This window comes from Gavia stellata, chromosome 7, assembly GCF_030936135.1.
Source record: "Gavia stellata isolate bGavSte3 chromosome 7, bGavSte3.hap2, whole genome shotgun sequence".
Classification (NCBI taxonomy): Eukaryota; Metazoa; Chordata; class Aves; order Gaviiformes; family Gaviidae; genus Gavia; species Gavia stellata.
The window spans coordinates 37,949,056-37,961,367 of NC_082600.1; the positions used below are offsets into that span (position 1 = coordinate 37,949,056).

General features: G+C 45.0%; 1 protein-coding gene across 1 annotated transcript; it reads left to right on the forward strand.

Annotated features, from left to right (window-relative positions):
- The first annotated feature begins 2,243 nt into the window (after positions 1-2,243).
- On the forward strand, positions 2,244-12,296 carry PLEK2 (pleckstrin 2). The gene is made up of 9 exons (XM_009816698.2): positions 2,244-2,291; positions 4,959-5,123; positions 6,106-6,287; positions 7,016-7,107; positions 7,441-7,628; positions 8,163-8,264; positions 9,809-9,892; positions 11,051-11,129; positions 12,169-12,296. The coding sequence occupies exons 1-9, from the start codon at positions 2,244-2,246 to the stop codon at positions 12,294-12,296; spliced, it is 1,068 nt and encodes a 355-aa protein (XP_009815000.2).
- Positions 12,297-12,312: the final 16 nt, after the last annotated feature.

Below are 12,312 nucleotides of genomic sequence, written 5' to 3' on the forward strand. Positions count from 1 at the left end.
TATCCAAGGTATTGAAGAAAGTGAAGGTTCAAGATTATAAAAAGTAGTTAATATAAAACCTGTTGTTTAATGGCCAGCTAGGGCAATGTTTGCTTCACCATTCACCAGCAGTTTGACAATAAAATTCTTCGTTGCTAATGGTAATTTTGCCAAGATGCATCTGCAGGGTTGTGGGTGGTCTGCGCGCTGAAGGAGAAGAGCTCGCACAGATCTTCGGCGAGGACTGGTTATGGTGCAATTCTGAGATCACTGGCTGAGCAAGAGCCCCCTGCAAGCTTCTACCTGTCCTCACTCGCATGAAATTATCTCACCCACCTTGTTATAAATTGCCTGCAGTAACAAGCTGAACAATGTGAAGTCAAACCTCAAATACCGAATGGTGGAACGCTGTATTCCTGGAGCTGGTTATATAAAGAGTGCATGTCCAGGAAACACATGCAGCAGTAATGTCTCTTGTGTACCTAAACTCAAGTTTTCTTCTTTTTTTCTCAAGTTTAGTTCTGAGGTACAGAACATTGTGAGCTGAAATTTTTCCTTTTTGTGCTGACTGCATCAGGTTTTTTTCTCAAGATTCTGCTTCTGAGTACAACTTTTATTTATATATATATTTACGTATATACACAGAGACGGAGATTATTTTTTAAATTAAAAGAAATACACTTAGTTCATTTCTGCTTTATTTTAAGGCCACAATAATATAAAAGAATTATAAAAATTTCCATGGATATATTTGAAAATACTAGACACGTACAGCAAAAAATACTCTTCTAGGTGTTCTGTTAAACTTACTGTGCTTACTTTAGGTGGACTGAAGAACAAACGTAACCGGGATATGACTTACGCAGCCAGTTGCCTCACGGCTGTCTGCCTTTTCCAGCGTGGCAAAGGGAGTACAAGGGGAGCTACATAGGTAACTTCCATATAGGCCGGCTGCTTTGAAACGTCAGCCAGCATGCTTTCTCTTTATAAAGCAATCGATTTTTCTAACTTCAAGTGGCGTTCAGTCACCCGTTGTATTTCTCGTGATCTCTGCAGGACTGTTCTCTAAGTTGTCTCCAGTACATTGTCAGGTTTGAATTCTTTGATGTCTTGCTCTTCCTCACTAAATGTTGTAAAACATAGTATAAAGAAATTACTTGTTTGTTCCTTTTCCTCGGTACATGAAAGTGTGACCAGTAGTCTGATCCGGTGTGCAAAGACTGCGAGCTACTTGAGTCACTTTGTCTTGTTGAACTCTGGACTCTTTTTACATAGCAACAAGTGCTTTTCTTTATTTGTTATACTCTACATCATGTTTCTTATCACAGCCCCTAGCTCTGCCCACGTTTATCACCTGGTACAAGTCAGGGAATGCGAACAGTAGAGCAAAGACCATTACTTCTGAACAGCAGCGCTGTCTGAAATACTAATACTGCTTTATTTCATCAGGGCAAGATTTGATAAATACATCATAGGCAAAGTCTACAAAAATGCAGTAAACATCTAAGCTTGTATTCAGACACAAGAGGCACTCTATTTCAGAGGTGCTCGGGAGTTACAAGAGGTCACTGCATGGTGTCATTGATCAGACTGCTTTACCCAAAGCCTGAATGGTTGCTTATTTAGGATATTAAGTCGAGAATCTTGGTTTATATGCCCAGAGGTCATTGAAAGTAGAGTGGGCTTTTAGGTGCTTTGGGGCTTCTTCAGTAAAATGAATTTCTAGCAAAAGAAATTATTTTAAGGTTTGTAAAAGTCTCCTTGTAGTCATAATATTCTATATGTTACACTTAAGATGTTCTGATCTATACAACCCCTATGAGATGTGTTTATTAGATGAGAAATTTTAAGCAGTAGAGCTGATTAGTCTGGAGTTTTGGTGGATGCAATTTTATAATTCTGCTTCTCCCTCCCGTGCAATACCTGGTTTGTCATCATGTGGCTGCTTATATTGGCCAACTGATTCGGTGGTGGTTTTTTGCTCTACTAAATTCTGTGAAATTCTTTTGAGATCCTTTTTAGACTTCCCTTTGTTTTACTTCCCGGAGGGCAGGTAATGTATCAGAGCCAGCTCACTGTTTAACTAATGTCTCATAGGTAGGAAAAGAGGGAGAAAAAAACAGGGAAGGGAGAATGCGTCACGTTGGAGGAGGAGGGTAGCAAAGAAAAATGAGCTTTCTTAAAGAAATCGTGTGCAGAGAGACAGGCTGCCAGCGCTCAGGCGCTTCTCGGCGGGGGCTCGGCTCTCTTCCCTGCTAGCCACGATGCAGGACGCAGCTGGAGTCCTGAAGGAGGGCTTCCTTGTCAAACGGGTAAGTGCTCCGGTTCCCCTTTGTGCGGTTCTGCTCAAACGTGGAAGCAGCCCCTGAGCAGGGACTGAATCAAGCCAAGGCTCATGGCGAGGCAGCCCGTTGGGCGCTAGGTTTGAGGGACTCCTGCCTGCTCCCGGGAAAGGAGCTTCTCCAGGGCTGCGCAGATGCCTGCCGGGGGAGCTGCATGAACTGCAGGTGTGCACTACCCTCCCTCGAGTTTCCCTGTATTGGCATTTACCCAGAGGAAAGTGAATTAGGTATCAGGATTACTCAGGTATCGGAAAGCCAGTATGTCGGCATCTGGGGCACACCTCTGCAAAGAGCACATAAAAAACCACCTGGCAAATGGCTCCGCAGCAGCAGTGGAAGCGGCCATGGGAGGATGGAGAGAGCGAAGATGGTTTGATAGTCTCTTAAGATAGATTGCGCTTTCTTTAGCGACCCAGCTGAGCGGGGCTTCCCATTTCATATGAGAGGATGGAGAAAAGACTGTCCTTTTTGAAGGGGATCAGAGCAGTGCAAATGTAGAAATGTGTTTGAAGTAACTCCTTTCTTCCACACACCTCAAGCTGCACTGTAAAAAAATTTTGGCCAAAATGTGGAGAAAAGAACTGAAAGATGGTATTACAGATCTCAGCCTTTCCAACACTTCTCCCTGTAGGACCAAGTCAGTCATAGCTGGGACACAACAGGGCAACTTAGCAGGGGACATAAGCTGCTTTTAGTTCCAAGACCCTGTCTCAATGACTAATACGATCCTTGGTTGCACACAAAAAAATGTTATTCAAAGGTTTGTTCAAAGCTTTGCCACGCCTTGGGAAATGCTTTTCTACAGTACGTGGCAGTGCTTCTGGTGCTAATATGAAGGTAATCCTGGTCAGGAGCTCTCCTGGAAGGGGTCCCGGCTGGCCAGCCAGCCACTGGCCACATGAAGCTGTGCTCTACACGGAGAAGGGCTGCACAGCCCGAGCTGTTCCTCATCCTCCCTTCTGCAGCGAGGGCAGAGCAGTCCCAGCTCCTGCTCTCCTCTCTGGGCTATGGTTGTATTTTGTGGCTCTTAAGTGACTACTGAATTTGAGAGGGGAAGCCAAGGCACAAAGTGAGTGAGAGGAATAGGTTATCAGCAGCACACTGAGCTGTGACTGCCAGCAGTCTGTACAACATCACCGAGGTACACAGTTTGATAGGAAGGCTGCCACAAAGAAGATGCCTAAAGGAAACTGAGGGAGAAGGGAAAAGGGATCCAGAGGAAAAAATGAGGAAGGGGTGGGGTCAGGTAAAGAAAAGAGAGCTTTCTTAAGAAGAGAGCAGAAGCAAGGAGATGATCTAAATGTTTTATACATGACTGAATTATGCATTGTAATGTATTAAAATATAAAGTAAATGTGTGGAAGTCAGGTAAAGATCAAGAAAAAAAGGTGAGGCAACCTCCTGAGAAAGGGGAAATCTCCAAGAAGGAAAGAAAAGAGCCATAGCAAAGAACATACTCTCAGGAAAAACGGCCAAGGGACTTTACAACAGGTGAAAGAAAACACTGAAGAAGGCAAAGGGAAAGAGAGTACAAACCCAGATTAGATAAATTGTATTTAGTATAAACTAAAAGACATTAGATCTAAAGTGCCCGGGATTTTAGAGACTCATTACCCCACCTTTTCTTGGAAATTGCTGGGTTTCCCCTTCACTCATAGAGAATTAATGAGCTTTGAGTCCTGCCACAACTGGACCTTGCATGTTCCTTTTTCTAGCTAAGCCTACCCTCTCCCAGGTGTCGGAGCTTCCTCTGCCCAGTGCCTCGCCTGCTGCCTGTAATGCTCCATCGCCTGTAGAAATGCAAGTCAGCAACTCGCACCACGAAGCTGGACCTGACGCCGTCAGACAGGACTGAGCCTGTCAGTGCCAGCCCTCGCTGGGTCTGCTCTCCTGTACAGCCAGACTCAAGAGAGCTGAGGGCTGTTTACAGAGGGGAAAGAAGAGGTTTTGTCTGTATTTTGGTATAACCCAGGAGGCATTCGACAGCAGCCTTCATTCAGTCTTTTGCCATTAAAAAGCGTATTTCCTTTACAGTAAACAGTAGCCCAGGGAATGTTTTAGCCCAGGAGATTGGAGGCAGGTAGGATAGAAACAAACCGCTCATTAGTAGTAAGAGGGGATGTAAGGAAAAGCCAATTCAACCAGCAAAGCGCTTTCAAAACCACTTGGCACCTACAGCCACATCAAGATGACAAAGAACAAAACACATCAACCACCACCCGTGGTCACTGGAGAGGAGGAGTTTGTCTCCAAGAGCCCTCGCACTTCGGATTTAGCCCTGTTCCCGCCTGGTGCTGTCAGCAGGCAGGTGTGCACCTAAATGGCAGCTCTTTGAGATAATTCATGTGAGCTTTTGCAAGAAACGATTCTTGCCAGCAAAGGAGATATCCTTGCTGGAGAAAGAGCAAAGCACCTTTCTATTGCTCCATGATTTTGCAGTGATGGAGCTGTGCTATTTTGTTACTAAAAATGTCTATTTCAGGGAAAACAGGACTCATGATGACTTCTCGTGTTTCTTTTCAAACAGTTTCCTATTAGTTTATGGTATTTTCACCAAAAAAAAAGAAAAAAAAAGAAAATATGGTCATTTCTCAATGCTTGTGTTAAAGTTAGCTATGTGGATTTCTTCCCCTCTAGGGACATATTGTTCGTAACTGGAAAGTGAGATGGTTTGTTCTGCTTCAGGATAAGCTGCTGTATTACAAAATTGAAGGAGGCAAGAAGGAGCCTTCTCCAAAGGGCAGGATCCTTCTGGATGGCTGCACTATTACTTGTCCATGCCTGGAATATGAGAACAGACCGGTACGACTGGAAAAATGTATCCCTTCTCAATGATGTTCACTTTCTAACTTCTCCCTAGTCTTTTTCTCTCCTCCTGACTTCTTTGATTACTGCAACCATATCACTGGGGTATGTGTTTCCAGAATTAGGCCCAGCCAAAAGCAAGCTGCTGTTAGCAATGTAACCAGGACAAGCAATGAACTCCCTCATTGTGTCTTTGCTGTTCCCTGTGCCCAAATCTGAGTCACAACCATTAACAAAAAAAACCCCCAAACACTCCCACACACACAGTGGGAAGAATAAATGCAAATGCATCAGCCCAACAGTGTGTGGAGGGAGGACACGAACAGCTCAATAAAATCTGAGGAGGATGGGAAAAAAAAGGAAACATAATCTCTGGTAGTTGCCTTAAACCCTGGCTGTGTCCACCAGGTGCTTCTGGGCAGCCAGGTCAAACTCCCTTTTCCTTCACCAGTGGGACTTCACTGCTGTGGAAAGTTTCCAGCAAGAGGGCTCTGGAAGGGAAAGTGCCTCCTCTGCTTCTCCGCTCAGCGGCGGGTAGCGGCAGTGCAGACTTCCTCTGAGTGGGGCCAGAAGGGAAATTACTCTGGAAGTTGCTGACTATTTCAGTACTTCCCATGGCAGAAAGAGTCTAGTGAGAGTTTGTGGTTGTTGAGAAACTGAAGATCTGGATGTGAAAAGCTCCATAGTCAGCAGCTCATTCCTATGTAATCCAGTATCTGGGTGGTCTGCTCTCTTTTAAGTACCACAAGCTCTGTGCATGTAAACCATGCTTGGAACTGAAAACCCAGGGATTTGGAGGGGGGGGAAGCAAAAAAACCCCAGAGTTGTGCCACCATCCTTCTGGCCAAGAATTGCTCTGTACTGCTTAGGTGGGATGCCATATCAGACTCATTTGTGTCACTTGGGCCCGTGCCAAAAGAAGCAAAATGCAAGTGGAGGACAATAGTTATGTTATTGCTTTGCACTTCTTTCTCCACAGCTACTCATCAAACTAAAGACAAAAACCGATACAGACTATTTCCTTGAATGTTGCTCCAGGGAGGAGCGAGACTCTTGGGCTTTGGACATCACTGGAGCTATTCATGCTGGTCACCCAGTACAGGTGCAAGAGCTTCACAGAATGAAGAACTCTTTCAAACTGCTAGAGAATATCAGCCTCCAGTAAGTGTATATAGTTTCTCCTTCTGCTATTGCTGTAGTCTGCAAATCGCCTGAGCTGATAGATGGGGAAGCTCCTCTGCACAGATCCGCTCCCATGTGGCCAGGAGCCTCTAAACTGGCTGCTCTGACCTAGGTTTGCACACACTTTTGCTGGGACACAGGAATGCACTTTTTCCTGACCATCATTTTTGGAGGGGGTATGTGGATTCTGCACAGGCATTTCACTCCCAGCTTGAGGACCTTCCTAGTCAGCTGCAGAGGTTCTCATCGGGGAGATATATTACCTTGGAAGACGTAATGTCAGGGAAAGACTGAGCGACGACGTTGTTCATGCTGTGTTGATGAGCTTTCAAAGTTGATAGCTGGAATCCAGACTCGGGTTATTAGGGTGCATCATGTTAAACAAGAGGAAACAGAGAACTGATTAAGAAATAGAAAAATTACATTAATTTGATTTGTGTTGAGAAGATAAATGGAGGCTGACTATAGCTCAGTTTGAAGTTCTTTAAATTGAAAGATACTTTGTGAGGCATCTTGTTTAGTGCTGCTGTTGGGACAATAAAGTTTTCCTCCACCATACTTAGGATAAAACTTCTGGGGGAGTATCTAGGCTGTTTCCCATCTTTATGTTGGTAATCTTTAGGGCATCCCAGGCACTGACAGAAGTACGTGACAGTTTCTGCCTGTCTTTCTGTTCTAGTAACATTGTTCTGTGTTCTCTTTTACAGCCACATAGTGGAGAGAATGTGTGACAGCAGTACTGGAATTAAGCTGACCCGCAACTTGGAGCAAGGCAACAGATACAAGGAGACCTTCACAGGTACACCTGCTGCAGGCGAAGAGCTTCCTCGCATCTGACATGCCACATTACAGTGACAAGGGAGCTACTGTACTGACTTCACGGTGGGATCAGTTGTGGCCCAGTGGAAAGTACTGGTGCAGCCAAGTTCTCGGACACCTTTCTCTCTTGCTCTTTGGATATATGGAGGCATAAGTAGGACCCCACTCTTCTGGTCAGCCTTGCACTTCATTGACAGTCTTTGTGATGGTGCCAAAACATTTCAGCAAATGAAGGCCTGTGTGGCAGGAGACCATCTGTCTCACCTTGGAAGAGCACATTGCCTTGGTATGAGAGCTGCCTTTCTCCCTGCAGGTTCTGCCCTGGTGGACTGGCTCATCTCCAACAGCTTTGCTGTGTCACGGTTCGAGGCCGTCACCTTGGCATCCATGCTGATGGAGGAGAACTTCATCAAGCCCGTGGGAGCCCGCAGCACTGAGGCCACACGCTACAGCGACCTCTCTGAGCAGTTCCTCGACGACTCCACGGCACTGTACATGTTTGTAAGTGATGTGGCTGCCAACAGAGGCACCTCCTCTGCCCCTCACTTGATTTGGCGCAGTGGCAAAGGGGACATGCACAGCATGCCATCAAAGGCAAAATATGCAGGCTATGAAAGCAGGCACAGAAGGAGCAGCTCTAGGTAGTAGAGCTAGTAGTAGCACTACTAGCTTTTAGTAGTGCTAACACCTGCACTTTGCTGGAGACAAATAGCTGCATGGATATGGAGGGATCTACAAATCACACAATTAGGCATTAAAAGGGATGTGTCCCTCGGGTGCAGTGCTGTGTCTGGATTTAACGGAGGCCGTGCTGTAGTTCTGCTAAAACTCAAGGCCACAGTGCACCTGTAGGCTTTACAGCTGTAATTTGTTGCTTGCAAATCTCAGACCTCCTGAGCTGAACAGCAGGGGTACAGAGTAGAATTTACTTGGGGAAAATGAGCTAAAAACAGCTCAAGGAAAATAAAAGGCAGAACTTTGTACTTGAGAGTGTGTTTAAATTAAAAAGTGGAACCATCTTTTCCCTATTTGCAGGCTGAAAGCAGTAAGAAAAATATCACTTCCAAGGAAGAGCTACAATTTAACATCTCTGAATTAAGCGGCACAATTGTGAAGCAAGGATTCTTAGTGAAACAGGTAAATACAGTCTTTGAATCTTCACTCGGAAACAAGAAAAATGACAGCTCTTAGGGCTTCCTAGAGAATAAATGTGATTTATATGAGCATGGCTGGAGAGTTGTGGCCAGCAGAGCTAACTTGCCTGTCAGTTCTACTGCCAGAGATCATGTGGTGGAGAGACCATGTGGTGGAGTTATAAAGAAATGAGCTATGGAACTCGCTGCTCGGGCAGGATTTATTGGATATTCTGTATATATCGAGTGTATACTGAAAGGTATAAAATAGTATTAAAAGCAAAAGTCCCACACAAACTCCAAATCCCACCAGCGGTGTTACATTCACTTCCAAGCAGATCCAATGTCCCATCCAGGTCGTGTGAGCAGCTATGATGTTCTGCTGGCCACAGACAAATTTCAAAGCTGAGTAGATTACATTTGCATGAAGTGGACATTAACCTGTGGACAGTCACTCATGTACACATGGATGCTCCAGTGGTGGTGAGACCTGTTTTCTTTGGGCGTAATCACCTATTAGCAGTAATTGTTTACAGGATCCCACCCTTAGTCTGCAAGATTTAGTTTCCGAGCCTTGCTACGAACAAGATGAGGATCAATCACGCTGTTTCAAAGTATAACGCAGTATAACCTGCAGAGGCAAACCCTACCTAACGTGGCATTGCGGGACATGGCTTAATGGGCATGGCGGTGTGTGGTGTGGGTTTTGGGGTTGGGTTTGTTTTGTTTTGTCTTGTTGATGGTTGGACTTGATGATCTTACAGGTCTTTTCCAACCTTGGTGATTCTGTGATTCTGTGATACCTGCACTGCATGGCCGCATTTCTACCCTGGAGCTTTGTACCCTGAGCTCCGATTTTTGTGCTGTGCAAACTGGACCATCAGATGCTCCCCAACCCTCCTCCTCCAGCTGCCAGGGTGCAGCGAGGGCTGACGGAGGGCTGGGCGCCAGGAGCTGCTGGGGGATCCCCACGGGGCAGCAGGGCAGCCCCCCCATCACCGGGGGACACGAGAGCTGCCCAGGAGCCTCTCCCCATGGTCGGCAGCAGTAAGGGGCAGCCCCCAGCGGCCCCAGCCCTAGGCTGTCCCTGCGCCCCAGCACCAAGCCTCCCGGAGGTGGGGTGCTCTTAGCCTGGCACAGGCTTGCAGTGCTGTCCTGCACTGTCAGCGGCGGAGAGGGCTGGGGGGGAAAGAGTGAAGAGCTGAAAAAGGACCTGGCATAATCCCCTCAGAGCGCACACAGCATGGGTTTTTCATCCAAGACCCGTATTTAACCTGAAATTAAGAGCAGGAATCAAGTGTATAATCACTTGGTCCTGTCACTCTGCTTTCTTGGTTCTCAGCACTAGGAAGGGAGAGAGGAAGGAATTATCAATGTATGAAGAAGGATGTTAAGCAGAAAGTTACTAAGAGAACGGAAAAGATTTTTCTCTGCTGGCTCCAAAACGTCTTTTTTCAGTACCTGTTTAGGTCTCCCCTAGAGCCTGCAGGAAAATGGCCATTGCAGGAGGTATTTACTGGTGGTAACTTTAATTCTTCGGTTTTGCAGGGGCACAAGAGGAAAAACTGGAAGGTGAGGAGATTTGTTTTGAGAGCTGAACCTGCTTTTTTGCACTACTATGACCCCACTAAGGTATGTGAGTGGGGGGTCACTACCCCCAGAAATCCCCTTACAGACCTAAACATTATAATGAAAATACAATTACGCTGTAAATGTTTTTCTTGCCCAAATCTCCTTCCAGGTTCCTCTATCCGTTTCCTGGGGAATAAGACCCCTCTGGCTTTACCCTGGGAGGTTGTCCTTGTAGGATCTTCTATCCCTGCATCTCCTCTCCTGTCTTTTCCCCAGTGAGATTCCTTTTCCTTAGCCAAGGGGCAGCAGTTTTCTTGGGATTGGTGTTTTGCTGTACCCACACAGTCTGGGACCATGCTCCTGCAGGGATTCTTCCTGGACTGTGATCTTTCTGGGCTGACATCCCACCATTTGAGGGTCATACTGCTACTGGGATTTTTTACATTCTTATTCCAACATTGAATAGGGTGTCCTTGATGCCAAAGTATTTCTAGGAATTTCTGCTACTCAGTTTTGAACTTTCTCAGGGAATAGTAGAATTTATCTTCATGGGTATAATAATCAATCTGAGCAACCCAGAAGGGCATGTGGATCCATCAGTCCCAGACGCATAGCGTACCGCAAAGCCCAACAGGTTGCTGAAAGAACATGTATAGAAATGCTTTATGTGACTTTTAAAGAAAACACAAACAACATAACAGTGAAAAGAGCTTATGGAGCTGGTTATTTTTTTGTTGCCTGTTTCTTTGCGGGTTTTTTTTGCACTGCAACTCGCCCTTGTGATGCTATAAACTCAAACTGCAGAACCTGAAAATCAGACAAGAGAGACAGCCTACTAGTGAAAATGGTCAAATTTTTCCCATACAGTCTCAGTGAAAAGCAGCAAGCTAAAAAATTGCAGAAATATATATATACATTTTTAATATGGGTTGTTATTGATGAGACTATACATAAGTTTGAATGTGGTTGTTAGTCTACCCTTGTGCTTTTATTTGATCTCCACCATTCCCAGTGACATCAGAGAAACATCTGAGACTGAAACAACATAGTAATGCATTTAATTACACGTCCTAATTGACTTCCCTTGTGACATGGATGTTTTGTATCTGGAAGGACTGGCATTACATCTCCACCTTCATAAAAATAATTTATGTGTTCTGGGAAATTATTCTAACGATGGTATTTTCTAGATAAGCCTCATTTCCTTTTTCTTTGCAGGAAGAAAACAGGCCAGTAGGTGGATTTTCTCTTCGTGGCTGTCTTGTCTCAGCTCTGGAGGACAATGGAGTCCCAGCAGGTAAGCATGAGCCTGTAAACTTTCATTCATACATATTTATGCCATAGCAATACAGTCTTTGGGTGTGGGTTTGTGTGTATGGCTGTCTGTATGCAGAAGTGGGCTGGCTTTTCTTCTCCCCTTGCAAGCAAGGGAAGAGGCATATCATAAAAAATCCATATATTGCCGGGTTGTCCACACCAGAGGAGATTTTTTTTTGGCATTATTTCCACATATCTTTGGTGTTCCCCTTTTTATGGGCTTTTCTCAGTCAGATGACCTCTGAGACAGTCCTATGACACTGATTAATATTCCAGAGTTAACAGACAAAGAGGAAGCGCCTTCATTTTGGATATTGTTTAACTCAAAGTCTTGAGGCGTCCCCTGATGCCATCCCTTTTTCTGTGTGTCCTCTCTACTTATGCTATTACCTATGCTATTTCGATCTGCTAGAACCCAAATGTAGGGGAGACATACGGACAGCAGTACAAAAAACAGTTCTGCTAGGGAATATGCTTAGCTTAGGCATTTGTCTAGAACCTCTGCTTCACAGATACATGTTTCTGCTGTTAAGCCAATTTATTTTATGACAGTAAGCACAATGTGGGGATCTTGAATAGGGAGCATCTTTCTAAAGGCAAAAGGCAGGGTCTGAAAAAGATATGGCCCAGGGTGGGGAGCCATGATGAACAATAGAGCTCCTTCCTAAGAGGAACCCGAAGATTGGCAGGAGCAAATCTAATCTACTGCACAAACTACTAGGGAGCTCATCCCTCCGTTGTATAACTCAGGTAAGATTCTCCATCTAAACAGTGGCTATTTTATATATGAAGCATAGTACACAGTAGTTCATACAGTCTATGTGAGGGGTGTCTGTACTATATATTTTGCAGAAGGGACATAAAAGACACAAGAGCTTTAGATGCCTTATCCATAATGAAATGGAAAGGTCTGAGACCCTAATTCACAGAATTAAAATTCTTCCCTATGAAGTTTCATATCTGCCACAAAACATTTCTCTGTGCATCTTCCTGATCTGTCTTTTTTTTTTTCCCTGCAGGAGTGAAGGGCAATGTGCAAGGGAACCTCTTCAAAATCATCACCAAAAATGACGTTCATTACTACATCCAGGCCAGCTCCAAGGCAGAGCGAGCACAGTGGATTGAAGCAATCAAACCACTGACATGAGTAAGGTGGACTCCAT